At 36.9% G+C, this 19,464-nt stretch overlaps 1 protein-coding gene across 2 annotated transcripts in view; it reads left to right on the forward strand.

Annotated features, from left to right (window-relative positions):
* The first annotated feature begins 558 nt into the window (after positions 1-558).
* The window catches only part of LOC111331369 (diacylglycerol kinase zeta), a 28,550-nt gene continuing 9,644 nt past the window's right edge, over positions 559-19,464 (forward strand). The window contains exons 1-26 of one of the 2 annotated variants that reach the window (XM_088745644.1): positions 559-834; positions 3,100-3,235; positions 3,495-3,578; positions 4,088-4,115; positions 5,646-5,692; positions 5,908-5,964; positions 6,452-6,517; positions 6,747-6,779; positions 7,227-7,265; positions 8,421-8,543; positions 9,018-9,083; positions 9,542-9,625; positions 10,915-10,932; positions 11,544-11,615; positions 11,751-11,833; positions 12,436-12,496; positions 12,829-12,942; positions 16,128-16,198; positions 16,308-16,374; positions 16,617-16,695; positions 16,822-16,877; positions 17,133-17,195; positions 17,450-17,523; positions 17,762-17,807; positions 18,681-18,746; positions 19,122-19,218. In XM_088745644.1, coding sequence (XP_088601770.1) covers positions 710-834; positions 3,100-3,235; positions 3,495-3,578; positions 4,088-4,115; positions 5,646-5,692; positions 5,908-5,964; positions 6,452-6,517; positions 6,747-6,779; positions 7,227-7,265; positions 8,421-8,543; positions 9,018-9,083; positions 9,542-9,625; positions 10,915-10,932; positions 11,544-11,615; positions 11,751-11,833; positions 12,436-12,496; positions 12,829-12,942; positions 16,128-16,198; positions 16,308-16,374; positions 16,617-16,695; positions 16,822-16,877; positions 17,133-17,195; positions 17,450-17,523; positions 17,762-17,807; positions 18,681-18,746; positions 19,122-19,218 — 1,855 coding nt within the window. In that variant the 5' untranslated portion in view covers positions 559-709. The remainder of the gene's footprint in view (positions 835-3,099; positions 3,236-3,494; positions 3,579-4,087; positions 4,116-5,645; positions 5,693-5,907; positions 5,965-6,451; positions 6,518-6,746; positions 6,780-7,226; positions 7,266-8,420; positions 8,544-9,017; positions 9,084-9,541; positions 9,626-10,914; positions 10,933-11,543; positions 11,616-11,750; positions 11,834-12,435; positions 12,497-12,828; positions 12,943-16,127; positions 16,199-16,307; positions 16,375-16,616; positions 16,696-16,821; positions 16,878-17,132; positions 17,196-17,449; positions 17,524-17,761; positions 17,808-18,680; positions 18,747-19,121; positions 19,219-19,464) is intronic. The other variant, XM_022936473.2, reaches the window with a different exon arrangement.

The raw sequence follows: 19,464 nt of genomic DNA on the forward strand, positions 1-19,464 counted from the left end.
AGTTAAACATCAATGAAATTTATGAATTCAAACCATTATCGTTCTTCAGCAGCAATGACATTTGCCGCACTGACTACCATCAATATGCTACGAGGACCCTCAATATGTACGGTTGTTAATATTTCATTAAAATCAAATTAATTTGTCATATTTTGAACGCCTCAACAATAGACTTTTTGCCAGGTCTTCACCTTTATTGAATTCATTGGGCACATTAGGGGTGAAAGATGTATTCGAATTATCAAACTTGCATGTTTATTGAAAATTAAAAAGGAATATGTATTAGTGATTCAGAGTACTGAAAGGAAAAAATCAACCACTAAAAGATACGGAAATTTTCAATCTTTATCGCATCTTCTTATAATCTGTAGATTCTGGGTTTATAAAAATGTAAAAAGGAAAAAGAAATAGATTCGTTTGTCTTTTCAGCAGACTGAAAATTAAAATATATTCGCATGATGAGTATTTTACGAAAAAGGAAAACTCTTGAAAATCAAGCAGGTCTCCCTCCTGTTCCGAACGCCCACACAAAACCCACAATACTTTGCAAGCGCACAGCACATTTCAGTTTGACTTTGTCAACAACTTTAGAGCGCAAGTTTGCATAGTATTTACCTGAGGTTTTTCCACTATTGCGGGTTAAAATGGCGAAATAGTTTCGCATTCGCCATGCTGACCTCTAGTGGTCTCTAAGACCGGCTAATGTAAAATGGCCGCCGCTGGTGACCGCGGGAAGCGAGACACTAAGAGCTTGCTAAACAGATCTGGAGGAGATGAACGAAAGGCCGAAGAAAACAAGTTGCATCGACGTGCAGCCAAGTCCAGATCTTACAGGTTGGGTTTAACACTTTAATATCGTTTTTCGTAGTTATAAGTGATTAGAAAAGCTTGAATATATGACTCAGATGGTACAGGAAATCATTTGCCAGATTGTTTCGAGTTTGGTATTTTGCCTACACGCTGTGCTTTTCAGTCGTAGCGTTTTTGTTAAACTAAGCGGTCTGTATTTTTCACTTGATATTTTACGCGTAGATTTTCAGGCTTCGCATTAAATTTAACAACTCGCTAACGGGTGAATCAATATTTAATTTCGCATCTTTAAGTTATAAGTGCGAATACGAGCTTGCTGGGGTTAATTTTTTATTCAGAAATTTGTTCTCTGAGCTTTTAAATTTGTTTTGGAATTGAAAATGTCGAATGTAGTTGACCCCAACTCTGAGAGTTCCGCTTCTGCTATTGAATTTGATTTGTTTCCTTTTCCCGATATTTGACTACAGATTTTATTAATTTCTACAGTAAAAAGTTGTCGCGGATTTTGATGAATATTACTTACCGCAAGAAACTGGTGATAAAACGAGTTCTTTGCATAAAAAATTGATATCGAACTGAATTCGCGTCACGATATGATTCATTTGTGCCCGAATGCATTTGAATTGTTTGCCCGTAATGCTTCCATTTGTAATTTCCTTCTTTTATGTTTTTGACTGCTTGCTATCAGTTAAAAAATAAACGCGATTCAAAGTGGGTTACAGATTTTTATCACTCATATCGGCAAATCTGTTGCTTAACTTACAGCTAAGGCTCTTATATGAAAGTGTATTGTGCAAAGCTAAGCGTCAAATACTATGAGGATGCGTAAGCTATAAGACGAGATAGATTTTTCATATTCAACTTTTGTTTAGCAAACAAAGCGAGCAACTTGATCGACTTTGGTGTTTTCAAGGCGTAATTTAAACTTGGGAATGAATGAGTCTATAATTAAGGTGACCTTTTAATGCTAAACGCAAATCAAAACTTATTTTTGCTTCGCCTAATAGTTTTTTCAATTCTGATCATAAACTTATTTGCATGACTATCTATTCTGACGTGTTAGTTTCGAACTTTGAATGTATATTGCTATCCTTTATAAAAATTATGTTTTACAAAATAACTTATTTTTTAACTGACATGTTTTTATTTCTTATTGTCTATTTTTTTGTGCAATTGGGTCGTAACAAACTCTTTTCTAGATCCATGTAAATGTAGCATGTTTATACATGCATTGGTTGCATGAATATTACATTTTACAACTCTTAAGATTTCTAAGCGCTTAGTAAAGAATTTTAATTTTCTTTTTGACAGTTGCAAGTGTAGGAGGTGCATGTGTGTTCCCCTACCAAGTGTATAGGGCGTAAGGCATGGTTTGCTTTTGATGAGACAGATCAGTTTGCGGAGTATCACTACTGTGGCATATAGAGTGAAATGTATTTTGAGTGGTTGAACTTTTTATTTCATTGTTCCTGTAATCAGTGTTCCCTAGAAGCACTGGTGCCCATCATTTTTTCCAGCCACTTGTTTTTGAAGCGCCGGTTGTTGGATTAGACAAAACGGTGAAATACCTGTCATGATCTGAACTAATTTTAATCTTTGCCATTCAGCCAGTATTTTTTTTTTATGACTGGTGCCAAAAAAATATACAGTGAATAGGGTGTGTACTCAGAGAAACTGACTTAAATTTGAGACAAAACAAAGCAGCAGGTGACAACCCTTAAAAATGATTTTTGCTCGACATTTGGTTTAAATCAGAACTGTTTCATGATCAAAATCTGCATAAGTGTGATTTGAATGGCCATTTTTTTCATTGACACTCAAGTGGAACCTTTTTGCGTGTTCACTTAATTTGAGTTGTAATACTGAGTCCATAAGTAGACAGGCAGCGTGTCTGACCCTGACTCTAAGCCATCATCTTTCATTTGTTTCCTCCAATGTCCTGACTTTTTCTCTTTTAATATGCAAACTTAGTCTTTAATTTCTTCTATATGCATAAGGTTAATGTATTGCATTACATGTTTTTATAGTGTAATAAAACTCAATATATGTTTCCATTTACAATTATACCAGTATATTCAATCTACATGTACATTTTTATAAGAAATTTATATAATTTATTGTTCTAAAGTTTTATCAGAGAGTGAAAAGTTTTATTAACTTCATGTCCAATATTGTTTAAAGCAAGAAATATTTTTAATATAAATGGTATTCTTTAAAAGTGTTGCAAAGTAACTACAATATTGATAACCTTTCAAGTTGCATATCAGAGTTCTCTTCTTTTGCTTACAGAGAAGCAATGTCCAAACCAACAGGACGTGATACTATAGAATTTTTTCAGAATGATTTGGAGCCTGTATCAGAGGCCAGTACTAGCTCTGCACACCTTACAGACTTGGAGCATCACACTGATGTCTGTGAATGGACTGTAAGTGGTTAGATTTGGTTAAGTTTTAGGCATTTTAGTTCAATGCTGAGGAGTACAAAAGATGCTATTAAGCTTGGAGTAACACTTTTTTAAAGAGAGATATGAAGTTTTTGGTGATTGAATTAAATGAACTCATCAAATTTTACTTGAAACTGGCTTTTTATCTCAATACAAGTAATCTGAATGTCAATGCAAGCTTAACTTGAGTCAGTTGTTTTGTTCGTGATTTTTTTTACATTTATTATGCAATTGTCTTAAGGAAAGTACCATAAATGGGAAGCACTTATGGATGGACACAGATGCCTCGGGAAACTCCTGTTACTTGACTGATTGTGAATCTCTGGTAGGAATTAAGCCTTTTATTTACTCAAACTTTTTAGTGTTGAATTAAATAATATGGGATTGGGCATGCTTTGCTTTCTTCCACTCTTAAATCAATTTAGAAAACTTCTTCCTTATATATTCTTTACTGATCAGGTGCAAAACTTAAATCAATTATCACTTGTTACAGTGTATGTGTGTTTTTGTGGGCCTTAGGCAGTTTAATGTTTTTCATTTTAATTACAATCTCTAAACTCATTGTAGGAGTTTAAATTTGCTTTTACTGAAAAAGCAGTTGTACTCACCACAACACTGACAAACTGCTGTGCCAAATTAATACTTGCCAAAAAATTGGGAGAGGGCCGGGAAACAAAGCAATCAGAGTATGATAATGAATTGAGCAAGAGCATATCACAATGCCTAGAATCTCCCTCCAATACAGCTCCATGATAAAACTGCTGCATAGAAACCATACCTACAGTTCAATTAACATCAGATTCTCTAAACTGTTGTCACATTGTTATTTTGTAGAAATCAGGACCCAGAAAGAAGTGCACAGGTAACTTTTTTGCATGTATTATATAAAAACTAATGCTACTTTGTTGTATATCTTGGATATGGTTGAACCATTCCCTATCCTATGGAGACTACTTCAATTTCATCATTGCATTTCTCTAACATGGCTTCTTGCCGCACAGATACTGGTAAGTGTATACATGTAATACATGTACGTTTTCCAGTTTTTGACAACTAGAGATGTCATTTTCTTCAACTTCCCCTCACTACATTAAAATTTATCCACTTTTATTAAAGATGTTCCATTTAGTCATCTTAAATATTGAGAAAGCTTAGCAGTCTTCTTGATATTATCTTCAGAATAATGCAATTATTATCAAAATTAATAAAAAATTGCCCAGCATCCAGTCTGAACTTGTCCAGTAGCATATTTCCTTTTTCTGTCTCTTAAATCTACATGGTGGCTTCTCACTGAAGCATTTGATTGTTTTCTCTTTGTTTCATGAATGCACAGTAGCTAAGGGACCATGTGGGTGGGTGGAAGAATTGCACAAGACACACTCCTAAAAGGAGACATTGGCCAGGGGTGATTGTGGTTGTTGGTTTTCTCCTGTTGTGTGTACATCACAAGTTGTAAACAAAGCACCATCATTGAAATCAACGTTTTTTTTTTTTCATACAGTCATATTGGATGATATTGGATTATATAGCAAGAACTTTTTTTGGTCTTTAACCCTTTAACTCTAGAGATCTGATTGTCAACTCCTCTCTTGCTGAAAGACATTTCCTTGTAAATTAGCTACAAGAATTTGGGTTAGATCAAGATAACAATTTCTAGCTGATGGATTTGAATATTCTCATCACCTGTTTCCCTGATAATGTATGGATTCTATAGCCAGAGAAGGAACATGTTAATCACTTCTAGTAATTAAAGGATTTGGTAGATTTCAAGCAAGGTAGAAATCATTTTAGGACAACATCAACATGACCTTGCCATTGCTCTATCAGGAGACTTACAGGGTTCCCGCACTCCTTGGGAGTCCTTGAAAGTCCTTGAATTTAATTTTTGATTTCAAGGACTTGAAAACCCTTGAATTTAGTCTCAGGTTCTGAAAAATTTCTTAAAAGCCTTTGAAAATAAGTGCAGATGAATCAGAGTCAAAGTTTTCTTTTGTTTTTGGTGTTGAAAGTTTCTAGCACAAGTCGTGAAAACGAGTTTTTCTTTCAATTCCTGCGTCCAATTATGATGTTTTGACATGTGATAAAAAGCAATGTTTTTTTATTTCTGTTAGCATTGTGATAAAAAGCAATGTTTTTTTATTTCTGTTAGCCACTATTTGATGCAAAAGGTCCTTGAATTTGAGAGCCAACGTCCTTGAAAATGACCTAAAAGTCCTTGAGAGTCCTGAATTGGGTTCCTGAAAAAGTGCAAGGACCCTGGGCTTTAAGCTACATCTTATAATATAGCTTTATTATATTATAACTTGTGCATAACTAATTTAAACTTCTTCCAGTATTATACCAATATTGATAATACTTCTGGTGCTGAATTCCTATTTGATCTACCCCACAGCTTGTAAAATCATTGTCCATGCTAAGTGCATAGAACAGCTGTACAGGGTGAGTACAGAAAAGTTAATTTTAGTAGCCTTTGACAGAACTCTCTCCACAGGTTGATAAAAATTGTCATGAAGTTGTATTACGTAGAATAAACACACTACATGATTGTACATTCATTAATCAGAGTTTACCTCTATGTAATTTATATCACTGAGCACAATTTTTTTTCCATGGTACTTGTCAGTATTGTCTCAAGTGTGATGTGTTTGTTTCAGATAAACTTCAAATGCAAACCAACATTCAGGGAAATCCTTCCAAAGTCTTCACATGAAGTATGTTCTTGTATGCTTGTAACATTTTACATCAAAACGTGTTTCCATAGAGTAGTGGAAGTGTTGTTTTTCACCACGTTGATGGGATGAGTATTATGCTTTGATTGCATAAGATTGGATATCACAGGATTGAAAACTGACAGAGATTTTTCATTTTATTACTGTTATACTTGTAGGCATACTCAGAAGAAAGAAATTCATAATGTGCCATGTAACATTGCAAAACAAGGTGTTGACTCACATGGAAGATATTGAATCACTTCCTCTGATGTCAGAGATAAAGTAGGGTTGTAACCATCATCCTACTGACCTCCCAAGCTTACCCTCTCCATCCATACAGCAATTTTTGATAGACTTTTCCCCTCTCAATTTTAACAAATTTTTTTTGTATTTGGGCCTTAAATTGCGGAAAAAGAGCTTGGTCCTTAACCTTCAAAAGATACCCCACACTTGGTTAGTAAGAGTTTTATATACATCTCTGTTTTAGAGTAATGTTCGTCATCACTGGGTTCATCGTCGCAAACAAGAAGGGAAGTGCCATCATTGTGGCAAGGTAATATAATTATTACTGCTTACATTGTACACTACTATAAATGATAGTGCACTTTTGTCTATAAAACACTGCAGAAGTATATTTTGTTTGTGAATACAAGACAAAGGGAAACAAAAATCAAGTGGCTTGAAAAAAATTCAAACCAACCAAATTTTGATACTTAATGGCTATGCCCTAAGTATAGTTGATGTTCTATGTAACAATTAATTTCTCTTTTTCCACTGTACAGTCTTTCCAGCATATGCTATCCTTTCAGACAAAGGTATTTTAATTTGATATTTTAATTCTTAGTAAGTGTGTGCTTTAGAAGGTGCAAAATAGTAACTAAAGGTTACTGTAATAGCAGTAGCTCCTAAGCAGTGTTAATAAACACCAATAACAAACCAGCTTTTTTTTTTTTTTTTTTTTTAGTTTTCTACCACCCAAGTCACCATATGCCCATTTAATTCTTTGTTATCTGTTTAATTATATTTACATCTACAAACATTTGAAGGTAATAAATGTTGATAGGGGAACTTTGGGACAGATTGATAACAGAAGCATCAGTTCTTTCAAGATTGGAACAAAGGTGTCATGGGTTTAATGAATTTCTGGAAACAATTCAAAACCATTTTTCTGTGCTTTTTTTTTTTAATTTGATTTTCACTTATTTATTTGTTTATTTAATATTCATCTGGTAACTAGTATGTAATTTTCATTTTTTTAACAGGATATTATTGCAATTAGTTGTTCATGGTGCAAAGCTGCAGTAAGTACAGTATGTTGTTAAATTTATGTTCTCAAATTCTGGTTGTTAGAGTTGGAAGGTTGCCATGCATTACCCAAATTGTTATTCAAGGCTGTCAATCAGTTGGTCGATGGCAATTAACAATTGGCTCATGCTTTAGCGTGCACTATCGAGTTATGGAGCACGCGGGAAGTTTGGAGAGCACGAAAGAAGCGTAACAGTTGCCCAAGGCGATAGCCGAGGGCAACCCTAGCTTCATGAGTGCTCTCCAAACTTCCCACGTGCTCCATAATTCGATAGTGCACAGCTGAAAGCATGAACCAATTGTTTTAGAACATAGCTGGTGGAATTGTGCATCAAATCCAATGCGAAAAACGGACAACAATATCAGTTGAAGCGAATCGTGACGGTGCTGATGCCGAGTCTCCTTTTCATTTGCTTTTCTCTTTTTCTGCCTCATTTAAGAACTCTAGCCCAAGGGAAAAGGTCAAAACATTGTCTTCGTTTTCGGACTAGTAGGCCAAGTTTCTGTTTGTATCCATTATTGTCGCGATATATATTTGACACTTTCAGCATGCACTATCAGAATTTTGAGCACACTTACGTATATTGAATTTGATTGCGCGACTCTGCTAGCTATGTTCTAAATAAGAAATAGCAGGTAGTTAGGTTATCATTGACAATATGTTGTTTTGTCATATTACATGTATGCACAAGATTGGGAAATATTCACTGTGAAAATTTTGCAGGTATTACACAGAGTTTGCATGAACCTCCAAGCAAATTCTGAATGTGGAATTGATTTTTACATCTAAACCTACACTGCATTCTAAGAAAGAAAATTAGGCATTCATTTTCACTCAAAAACTGTAGAGAAGCTTCAAATATTTTGATACTATTTGAATAATTGTATAAGTTTGATCAGGACTTATGGTAGACTGAGGTGATAATTATTATGACACACCAGCCATCTTTTTTTCCCGGCTACCCACTCTTATTGACAGCTTTGGCCTTGGAAAGACCAGAGCCTAGAGGTACTTCAACACTTTCAATACAATTGCAATGGCTATGGCAGATTTAAGACTATTTTTCTTAGTTCTGATTTTCATAGGTCCACAAGGAATTAATTTAACTCATGTTTGTTGGTTTATTTAGTATCAATATTTCTTTTTACAGTATCATAATAAAGTGGAGTGTTTTAAGATGAACAAAATAGATGAAATTTGTGATTTAGGAGCTCATGCAAACCTCATCGTCCCACCGTCTTGGGTTGTAAAGCTCCCTCCGAAAAGAATGCATGTAAGTTTTCATTATCTTTGCAGGTTGATATGATTTTTTTAAATGTTAGTTTAACCCTTTTAACTCCTAAGATCTGATAGTTAGCTCTCCCCTTTAGCTGCCACAATTTCCTTGTTAATTAGTTGTGAGAATTTGATGTTACTGTAGGTCAAGATAACAACTTCTAACTGGTGAATTTTAGTATTTCCATTACCCGTGTGAGGTTTTTGATTTATGACACAGAAACTGATATTGACAATTATAAAGACAAAATATTGTATGAAAAATGTCCAAAATATGAATTCAAAGTTACATTAATTTCATCAAATATTGATTTCCTTTGATGAGGAGTGATCATATATATTACATAAACAGCACTGAGAACAGTACATTAAGTCATGTAATAATTAGGCAGTGTAATGTTAAAATTGATTACCGGTAATCTTATGCAGTATTTATCTTTACTTTTGTATATGAAATCTTCATCTTTTGCAGGCAAGAAGCTCCTCTGTGAAGAGGAATAGCTTTAAAAAGAAATCCCTAAAAAGAAAATCAACAAAGGTTAGCAGAAGTAGTTCTTACAATTGGAAGATTTTTTCATTTAAAGTTAAGCCCCTGATAATTTTTGGTATGGTGACTCTTAGGTGGTCCAGACAGCAATTATTTTTGGTGCAATATTCAGTGCACCATTAAGAATTGCATTATAGAAAAACTACATATTAAGTCAACAAGTTACTACCTAAAGAAGTAAAATGAAAGTTAATTCATAAATAAGTCAAGATGAAACTTTTCATTTCAAAGATGAGCTTGTGATTGTTTCTTACAGCTATTGTTAACTAGTTAATTGATTCTAATGCCTACTGCCCTTAAATGTTATGGAAGCCAGTAAAGGTAAAGTAAATCTTTAAATCATGCTGAGTATGGTAACATAATTAAAGCGTGGACAATGCATTTACAATTAGGCCTAATTAAAATGTTTGCCTTGCTCATTCAACATCTATAATAAACTCTTGCAACAGAGCGATGGAAGTAGTGACAGTGATGGAGATGATGATGTGATCAACATTCAATGGTTTCTTGAACTCAGCACTTTTGCTATTAATGTAAGGTCTTGTAGAAAAAAAGTAACATAATCTGCATTTCTGCTTTTAACATTAAATCCTCGTGTATTTATTTCTTTTGTTAACAGTTAATGGTTTTATTTTATTAAAATCACTTCTAGTATTAAATTTTCACATGTTATAATACCTGTCTCTAATTGATCAGTAATATAATTCTGATGAGCACTTATGATGCAAACATGAATAAACAGCATAGTATAAATAGTATAAGACATGAAATCTGAACTGTCATTCTGTAGATTTATTTAAATGTAATTTTGCTTGCTAACTATTTTAATCCAACAAGCTCTACCACCGACTATACATCAGCAGCTTGAAAAATTATTTGGCACTGTTAATATAGCCATGTGTCAATGATGAATTCTCGCCTGGTGTATTAAATGTTTTAGAATCTTAAATTCAATGATTAACATTTACCCCCTTTTTTCACTGAAAAGTGCCACAAATGTCACAACTGAAACAAGCTATGTGATGCTTTTTGGTTGTGGGGCCAGTTTCTCAAAAGTCTTGGTAACTTGATGAGCCCAAAGCTATAATTCTAAATTAGAATTTTTTAAATAGAGAGACTTATTCTGGCATCTTAACAATTCCATTTTGTTCCTTCAGCTGATAGTTTTGTTGTATAATTTGCAAAAACTTTTGAAACACTGGTCTAGAATGAAAACAGGACAGCTTTACAGGTCAGTAAATGGCCAGGACCTTTGAGAAACGGGCCCTAAGAACCCCCAAAGTCTGATATATTTGGTGATTTTCATTTCTATCTGCTGTACATTTCCCTCTAAAGTAGTCAACAGAATTTGGCGTCATATCAAAACACACCACTATCTCATCACTAGGAATGTCTACTTTCATCACCTGTTTGGTGTTATTATACTAATGAATTGACATTTGTGAACTTTCTTATTAAATCCTTGGGGCTTAAATGATATGCAGTCAGTGGCTGAAAACAGAAGGGAACTCAAACACTTTGTAGCTGCTGGAATTCAGCATTTCCCTGGGCCCTGCCTGTATGATTATGATGATGATGAGAATTTGTTAATCAACATAACCATACCACACTTTGGGAGGGTCTCCAAAGAAGCATGAGCTTTGACTGTCTCTTCTTTCTGTATCTTCTGAAGATTTTTGCCCCCAGGCAAGAATACCTTTTGTAAAGTTCTATACAATTTTGATAATGAAGTAGGAATATTGTTAAAAGGCCAGTTGATACCTGGTATAATTTATCTTGACTTAGTAAATGGTGTAACTGGTATGTGTACTCTCTCTTTTAGGAAAGGAAACCTTTTGTGGTAAGCATTAGTTCGTCCCATTAAACTACCTTCTTAGTAAATCCAAAAGTGATAGACCAGTTTCAAAATAATTTTTTTTTGTTTGGAACAGTAACTTTTTCAGCGGTTGCAGACATTTGTCAGTGACAAAAAGGCATAACTCCTTTATTTAGAGGACTGAATTCATACAAAATGTGAAGTCACATGAAAGAAATATGTGTCCATAAATAGTTGACTGTGTATTTGCCTCCCTCTTTGACTAATTCTCTTGCATGTTTCTTTATGAGAATATCAGTTGCTCAATTGCTAACCACAGTTACCCCATGTCATATTTTGGTCAAAAATAGTTATCCCTGTTACCCCTCCACACTCAGGACTAAAAATTAGTAATAGCAAACTCTCAGGGCAGCCTGACACTATTGATAGTGATAAACCAGTAATCTGGGAGGATATGGGCTGAGTGGTTGACAAGGTGATGTTACCACATATCAGAACCACATGTTTAAACCAAGTCAGTACATATCATACAATGATGTCACAGTTGCTTAGCTTGGATGTTCAAGGATTTAGGAATTATTTTCCTAGTTATATTTCTTAAGTTTCATATTATTAATAGTCTCAAGATTTTATAGATAAAGCCTTCTGGATCAGCACAGCGCAAGCCTTTACTAGTGTTTATTAACCCAAAGAGTGGTGGAAATCAGGTAATTTTCCTCACATTTTCATTTTTAGTTTTAAATATTAATTTTTAATGTAAATATAATTTCAGAACTGGACAAAGAGTTCCCTGCAATTTAATTTCTCTAAATGCAACATCTGTTTGTATGTCCTTGTCACAGGGAGCCAAAATCATGCACAAGTTCCAGTGGCTATTGAACCCCAGACAGGTGTTTGATCTGTCAAGAGGAGGTCCTCGATTAGGGTATGTGCAAAGGACTTTTCAAAGTTTCATTTGTAATATGGCAGTTCCCTGATGGTGGATCTTTAGTGTACTCAGGGTAGCCATGCAGAGTACAGTGAATGCTTATTGGTTGAGATTTAATGAAAATACAGGACACCAAACTTATTTTTACAAAGGGTTGGGTGTGTGTGTGTGCAGTTGCTCCCTGGTATACTTCTTTGTTCAAATTGTCAAGTGCAGGTACACTATTTTCATCAGTTTGCAACAGATTCCTATGAAACATTGCAGATTTACCAAAGTTAACATTTAGCTGTGGGTCAAGTGTTTTATTTTATCAATTGGGAATTGTAAATTTCTGTTTTTAAAATCCACAATCAATTCCAAACACAATGAATGTGCCAAATAATCCTCATTACAAAAATTAATGATTCATGTTGACTTTTGTAGGATTAAAACTTGCTTGAAATGATTATAGGTTTGTTTGAATTGGTCGATTCTGTGGCTGTTCACTTGAACTTGGCAAGAGATCTTTTACTTGAAGCCAACTTAAACTGAACACTGATCACTCATTATAAGTCTGAGTACAGCTGAAGCTCTTATTCTGATTTTGTCTTTGATCATAGTCTGGAATTGTACCGAAGGGTTCCTAATCTTCGAATACTAGCCTGTGGTGGAGATGGAACCGTAAGTTTTCAATATTTTTAGAATTCACAGTTTTACATAACTGAACCTATTCTTTGTTGAGATTTCTAAGGTGATGTACATGGTTAGTTTGAGTGGCCAAAAAAGCTGTGCATCTTTAAATCACCAATATACTCTTACTCCAAACAGTTTACCAAACCCCTTCTCCACTCTGCTTTGCTTTGGGTCTCATTGAGACCAAAGTATTTCTGACATGATTGCTTACATGTATATTATTTCTGTGGGTAATTTATGATAATATTCTTAGTATTGGTAATATGTTGAAGTTTGGCTGGCCTTGTTGTTACTTAATTTCCATCTTACTTTTGTTCTAGGTTGGCTGGGTGCTGTCTGAACTTGACAAACAAAAAATGACACCCCCACCCCCTGTGGCTGTGCTTCCACTGGGGACAGGAAATGACATGTCTAGAGTTCTCAATTGGGGAGGGGTAAGGAGTATTTCTTTGAGTATTGCTGTCAAATTCCCCTATTTTTTGTTCACAGATTACTACTTCATGCATGGGAAACTGGGTATTTTTTTCAGGGGATGATGGAATTGTTAAAAATAAAACCTGTGTTCCCATCCAAGCATCATCAGAAGATGTGCAACCATACCTTACAAATTCCTAGTAAAACTCCTGAAAATCGTAGCAAAACCAGGGTTCCACAGATTTCTGTCTGGACAAGCAGATTTCTATGTCTAGACTGGCACATCATTTGAAAATCTTAAGTGACGGATAGTTAGATTTGTAAGATATTTATCCTGACTCACATGCTTTTGATGCTTGTTCGAAATGTCACAGTGCATCACGCGTTACTCCCTGGTATTTTGTCATTAACAAATGATAAACACCGCAGCGTACACTATTGAATTATGGATGCATGTAGGAGGTTGCTAAGCACGAAAGAAGCGTAAGAGTCGTGCGAGGCGATAGCCGAGAGCTACTCTAGCTTCTTGGTGTGTACCATTTGTTTTATAACTTAACATTGTAGCGACAGAGTTCCCTTTTATTTAACAAATCTTACATGACCAGAATACTAAGCGCGCGAAAACTAGTCTTGCAATTGCACACGTCAGCAGCGAACACTCAGGTATGTACTTCATGGCTGAATTCCATATAGACTTATAGTGCTAGTTCCACATAGACGACATCCATTCCCAGCCATCCTTTACCATCCCTAACCATCCTATACCATCCCTAGACATCCTTTATCATCCATACCCATCCTTTGACATCCCTAGCCATCCTTTACCATCCCTAGCCATCCTTTACCATCCTTAGCCATCCCTAGCCATCCTTTATCATCCTTAGCCATCCCCATCCATCCCTAGCCCTCTCCAGCCATACATAGCCATCCTTTACCATCCCTAGCCCTCCCCAGCTATCCTTTACCATCCATAGCCATCCCTAGCCATCCTTTACCATCTCTTACCATCCATAGCCATCTTTTGACATCCCTAGCCATCCTTTACCATCCCCATCCATCCTTTACCATCTTTAGCTATCCCTTACCATCCCTAGCTATCCCTAGCCATCCTTTACCATCCTTAGCTATCCCTAGCCATCCTTTACCATCCTTAACTTTCCCTAGCCATCCCCATCCACATTTACCATCCCTAGCCTTCCTTTACCATCCTTAGCTATCCCTAGCCATCCTTTACCATCCTTAGCTATCCCTAGCCATCCTTTACCATCCTTAGCCATCCCTAGCCATCCTTTACCATCCTTAGCTATCCCTAGCCATCCTTAGCTATCCCCATCCATCCTTTACCATCCCTAGCCTTCCTTTACCATCCTTAGCTATCCCTAGCCATCCTTTACCATCCTTAGCTATCCCTAGCCATCCTTTACCATCCTTAACTATCTCTAGCCATCCCCATCCATCCTTTACCATCCCTAGCCTTTCTTTACCATCCTTAGCTTTCCCTAGCCATCCTTTACCATCCTTCGCTATCCCTAGCCTTCCTTTACCATCCTTAGCTATTTCTAGCCATCCTTTACCATCCCTAGCCATCCATAGCCATACCCAGCCATCGTTTGCCATCCACAGCCATCCTACATGTATGTACCTGTAGTCCAGACGCTGTATCCTTCCCTGTCAATAGAGAAAATGGAATGAGTTGATTCTACAGCAAAAAAAAAAGATCCAGGGTTTTCATTTAAGAATTGGAGTAGCAGGAGAATGGGAAGAAGTAGCAGGAGAATGGGAAGAAGTAGCAGGAGAGGCAGTCTGAATGAGCAAAGCTCTTTCATGGTACAAGCTTTGCTTGTTCCCTCTAGGGGGGTCTGGGGGTGTGCTCCTACCCCTAAGGAAAAATGTGGATTTTTAAACCCTCTGAGATGCTATTTCCTGTTGTCTAAGGTACAATTTTGTTCCCAGTTTGCTGATTTTATAATGATGTATACATTACGGTTTTTTCTTTGAATTTGGTTAGCAAGCAAGTAAGGTTAAATCAAGAGCTCTAACCTTTTTTCTCCTCAAGTCATATCAAATAGGTCACAATCTACCTCCCCAAATAATATACACTGCACCATTAAATGATGGCTGGGGAGGGCTAGGGATGGTAAAGGATGGCAAAGGATGGTAAAGGACGGCTAAGGATAGCTATGGATGGTAGGGATGGTAAATGATGGCTGGGTATGGCTATGGATGGTAAAGGATGGACAGGGATGGTAAAAGAAGGCTGGGGAGGGCTAGGGGTGATAAAGGACGGCTAGGGGTGGCTATGGATGGCTAGGGATGGTAAAGGATGGCTAGGGATGGTAAATGATGGCTAGGGATGGTAAAGGATGGCTAGGGATGGTAAATGATGGCTAGGTATGGCTATGGATGGTAAAGGGTGGATAGGGATGGTAAAGGAAGGCTGGGGAGGGCTAGAGATGGTAAAGGACGGCTGGGGAGGGCTATGGATGGTAAAGGATGGATAGGGATGGTAAAGGATGGCTGGGTATGGTAAAGGAAGGCTGGGTATGGCTAGGGATGGTATAGGATTGCTATGGATGGTAAAGGATGGCTATGGATGGCTAGGGATAGCTAAGGGTGGTAAATGATGGCTAGGGATGGATGAGGATGGTAAAGGACGGCTGGGTATGGATAGGGATGGTAAAGGATGGCTATTTATGTAGAATCAGCACTATATATGTCGTCTATATGGCATTCAGCAACCATGAAGCACATACCAACACCATGGGCAAGGGGTGCACACTGAATTGACCAATCAGAGCACACGCTTTATTTTGGTTATGTTTTAATGACATTGGGGCTCTGTTATACTCCTGAGTAGAGAGATGCACTGTAAGAGCAGTCCTGGAGTCCTGGGCTGGGTTGAGATAACTCAGGATTAGTGTGATGTCTGACTTCAGATCTCAAAGCCTTAAAAGAAAACTCAATATAATTCTCTTTTTCCAGAATATATTTTTTGAATGCTCTCTAAAGGATAGGGAAAATTATCCCAAAAGGGCTTTTAAACAAAGGAATAAAGAAACCCATGTTAAAATATTACGTTGGGTTAGTGCTAATCCGCCTTCCAACAACTGGACCCTGCAGCATTTATGCTCTTTACTACCACCCATTTAATACACAGAGTAGTTATCGTCAAGGCATATTCAATAATGTTTGATTTTCTTTGAAGGGTTATACAGATGAACCTTTGTCAAGAATTTTAACACACATTCATGAAGGAAGTATTGTCCAGCTCGACAGGTTAGGCGTGATGCATTTTTATTCGTAACATGTTTTTCTTTTTTTTTTTTTTTCGTCTTCAGTCAAAATGACTATTTCACATTACATACTTGTAATTTGATTTTTCCAGATGGAATCTGGAAGTAACATTTAATGAAGCAGGTGAAAATGATTCCTCTGATGAAGCGGTTGACAAGGTGAATAATTATCGACGAATATTTAGTTTGTCTTTGCATTACTTTTGTACAGAGTTTGATTTTCAGCATAGGGGGTTTCAACTGTGAGGGGAGTTTTGAAGCCATCAGAAAGATGGTAGTTTTCTTTTGCTCAATATTCATCCCTCCCATGCGAATCTGTGTTGTAAATCTGAATTTTCTTGCGTTTGATTTGGTTTATCGTCTGAATTAACTCAACCTAATTTTTTTTTACCCACCTTTAGCTTCCCTTGAATGTCATGAACAACTATTTTAGTCTGGGATTTGACGCTGAAGTCTGTTTAGAATTTCACGAATCAAGAGGTGTGTATGACGTACAAACCGCTCAATGTAAAACCCACCCACAGTTCGTTGCATATTGATGGACTAACTCTTTGATGGTGTTTAGACACTCAAATATTTTCTTCTTATCTCTTCCTTCATTTCTAGAGGCCAATCCAGATAAATTCAACAGTAGATTTAAAAATTTAGTATTTTATGGAAAGGTAAGTACTCTTTATAAACCCAACAATTTGAGCTACAGTATAGCAAACAGGTGACAAGTTAACAGGGGTTAATTGGGTTTAAAGGTGTAACTGTAATACAGTATAAATGCTGTGAATACATAGACGTCCAGTTTGGAAATACGTACGGTAATAACGGAAATGATGTAGGGAATCTTTGTCCAAGTTATTTGGATATATCAACAAAGTTGAAATGGTCCAAGTTAGCATGGTAACTCATCAGTCTTATTTTTGCAGGCCAGCAGTGCAACTTTCCTTCAGAGAAAAGCTCGTTCCTTCTTCAGATATACAACTATAGAGGTTTGTTCTCTCAATTTCTTCACGCAATTTTGAGATTTTAGTGCAGTCGTGTGGTTGGTCACATTTGACAGAAGCGTCTTTTTCAAGTTTACTTGCGCGTTTATTTTAAAAATTAACGTTCTCTTACCTTATCGTATCCTGTTAGTGTGTGAATTAATGTTATATGTTTGCAAAGTAGTGTCCCTCCAGAAAATAAGAATGCCTTAAAGCAAACAAGTTTTCTTCTAATTTTTACTGGTGTTGTTGTATTGTAGTGTGATGGAGTTGATCTCACCGATAAGCTTCAAGAAACCAAACCTCTGTGCCTTTTATTTGTCAACATCCCATCGTGAGTTGTGTCACTTCTTTTAATATGCCATTGGTGCAAGGGAGCATGTCTCTTCAACTTTTTCTCTTCAAACTCTGAGGAGAAATGAAAGTATTCGTTGTCTCCCTAGCCTTCTTGCATACACCTCCTCAGACTCGTCACGCAATCCTTCTGCCCTTGAACGCTTGACAATCCAGTGAGGCTGCTGGGTAATCCCCCTGTTTTTTTCTTCTCATGTCGATATTTCCTCGTCTTTCAGATATAGTGCTGGTACGTCACCTTGGGGACACCCGGGAAAAGACAGCGTAAGTAAACCTTGTAGTATAAAGAAAACGAACGAGTGAATCTTCAGAGACCACATTGATGGAAAACCACAAGTGAAGAAATTCAATTCAACTTGGTAATTTTGGTTTTTAGCGATTGATTTATAATGTAAATTGGCCACCGTAAAGAGTTTCAAAGCTAAAGTTTCGAGCGTTAGCCCTTGGCCCTCGCTCTGATGAAGGGCTAACGCTCGAAACGTCAGCTTTGAAACTCTTTACGGTTGCCAATTTATAATAGGGACCTTACGCAACCACGACGGCGACGGCAACGAGGACGTGGAAAAACAGGATATCTAATTGGCAGAACAATAGCTCAGCACGTGCGTTTTGAAACTTTGTACATTTCTTAGCCGTCCTATGCAAAACAACAGCGTGAAATCGCCAAAATTTGCGTCGTCTGCGAACCGAAACCGCGACGGCAAATTATTTTAATTTCCATTTGGAACTCAACGCTACTTTTATACGTCATGCTGAAGTTGAGCTGTGGCGTCGTATAAGACAGTAAGCTCCTGCAACCATTTTTGAAATTCTAACTAAGAGTAGAAATTCACTTTTTAATCGAAGTCTTCCTTGACGTTGCCGTCCTGATTGCGTAAGGTCCCTATTATCAACTCAGTGGATAAAACCAAAATTACCTTGTTATATTCCCCCACCAACGCTGCACCATAGTTTCTTAAGAAACTCATCCCCCTTAATTCAACTAGGTTGCTGTACCCTAGTGCTATTAATCGACAGTCGCTTTGTTTGACGCTGCCTCCTGGGAAACTAGACACAATCGAATGCTACGGGAATAATTTTTTTGGCAAGTTATACGTTTCTGTGCTGTGGTCATTAATTGTTTGGAATTTTTCGTAGGAGTTTCAGTCTCAAAGACTTGACGATGGTTATCTGGAGGTGATTGCACTCACTTCAGCAACGCTGGTAAGTCGGTCCGGCTTAATCCACACAGCCACAAAATGGTCATATTTTAGACTGTCATGGTTGTTGTAAGATCCAGCTGGCTAATTTTAAAGCAAAGCTCTTAGTAATGGTAAACTCAGCTGCCGTTTTAGCTGGCGCCTTCGCGACCGACACTAGTTTTCTTTTATAGCGAGAGTCCCTCACGGTTGGGTGTGATTAAAAGGACACCGTTTTACAATTTCATTATTGTTTTCGTTCATTTACTTAAGGGGAGAACCATAACATAATGGAAATCAAATTTTAACTGAGAGAGAGGATCTCGTGAAGGGACTTGGAGCCCTAAGGCCATCTACTGACTTGAGTGAATGATGTCTTAAAATGTCTTTGCTTGTTTAGGCGACGACACGAGTTGGAGGTCATGGTGAGAGGATGGCACAGTGTAAAGAGGCTGTTCTTGCGACCAGTAAATCTCTTCCCATGCAAGTGGATGGAGGTCAGTGAACGTAAAACATCCTGTCTTCGTTCCCATACCTAAACATTTTTTGTTTCGTTGTCATTATTTTCTGAACACTCGGGTTTTATTTAGGGAACAATCTTGAGATAAAAGGAAGTGTCCGATAACCGAGCTGATGACAAACGCAGGGATCGTACCAACTTTTACCTTTGGGACCATTGCCTCTTTCTCTTAGAAAGACGTGCTCCAAACAACAACACATTAGTACCGTGTTTTACCCTTGCC

This window comes from Stylophora pistillata, chromosome 1 (genome assembly GCF_964205215.1).
Source record: "Stylophora pistillata chromosome 1, jaStyPist1.2, whole genome shotgun sequence".
In the NCBI taxonomy this organism is placed as follows: Eukaryota; Metazoa; Cnidaria; class Anthozoa; order Scleractinia; family Pocilloporidae; genus Stylophora; species Stylophora pistillata.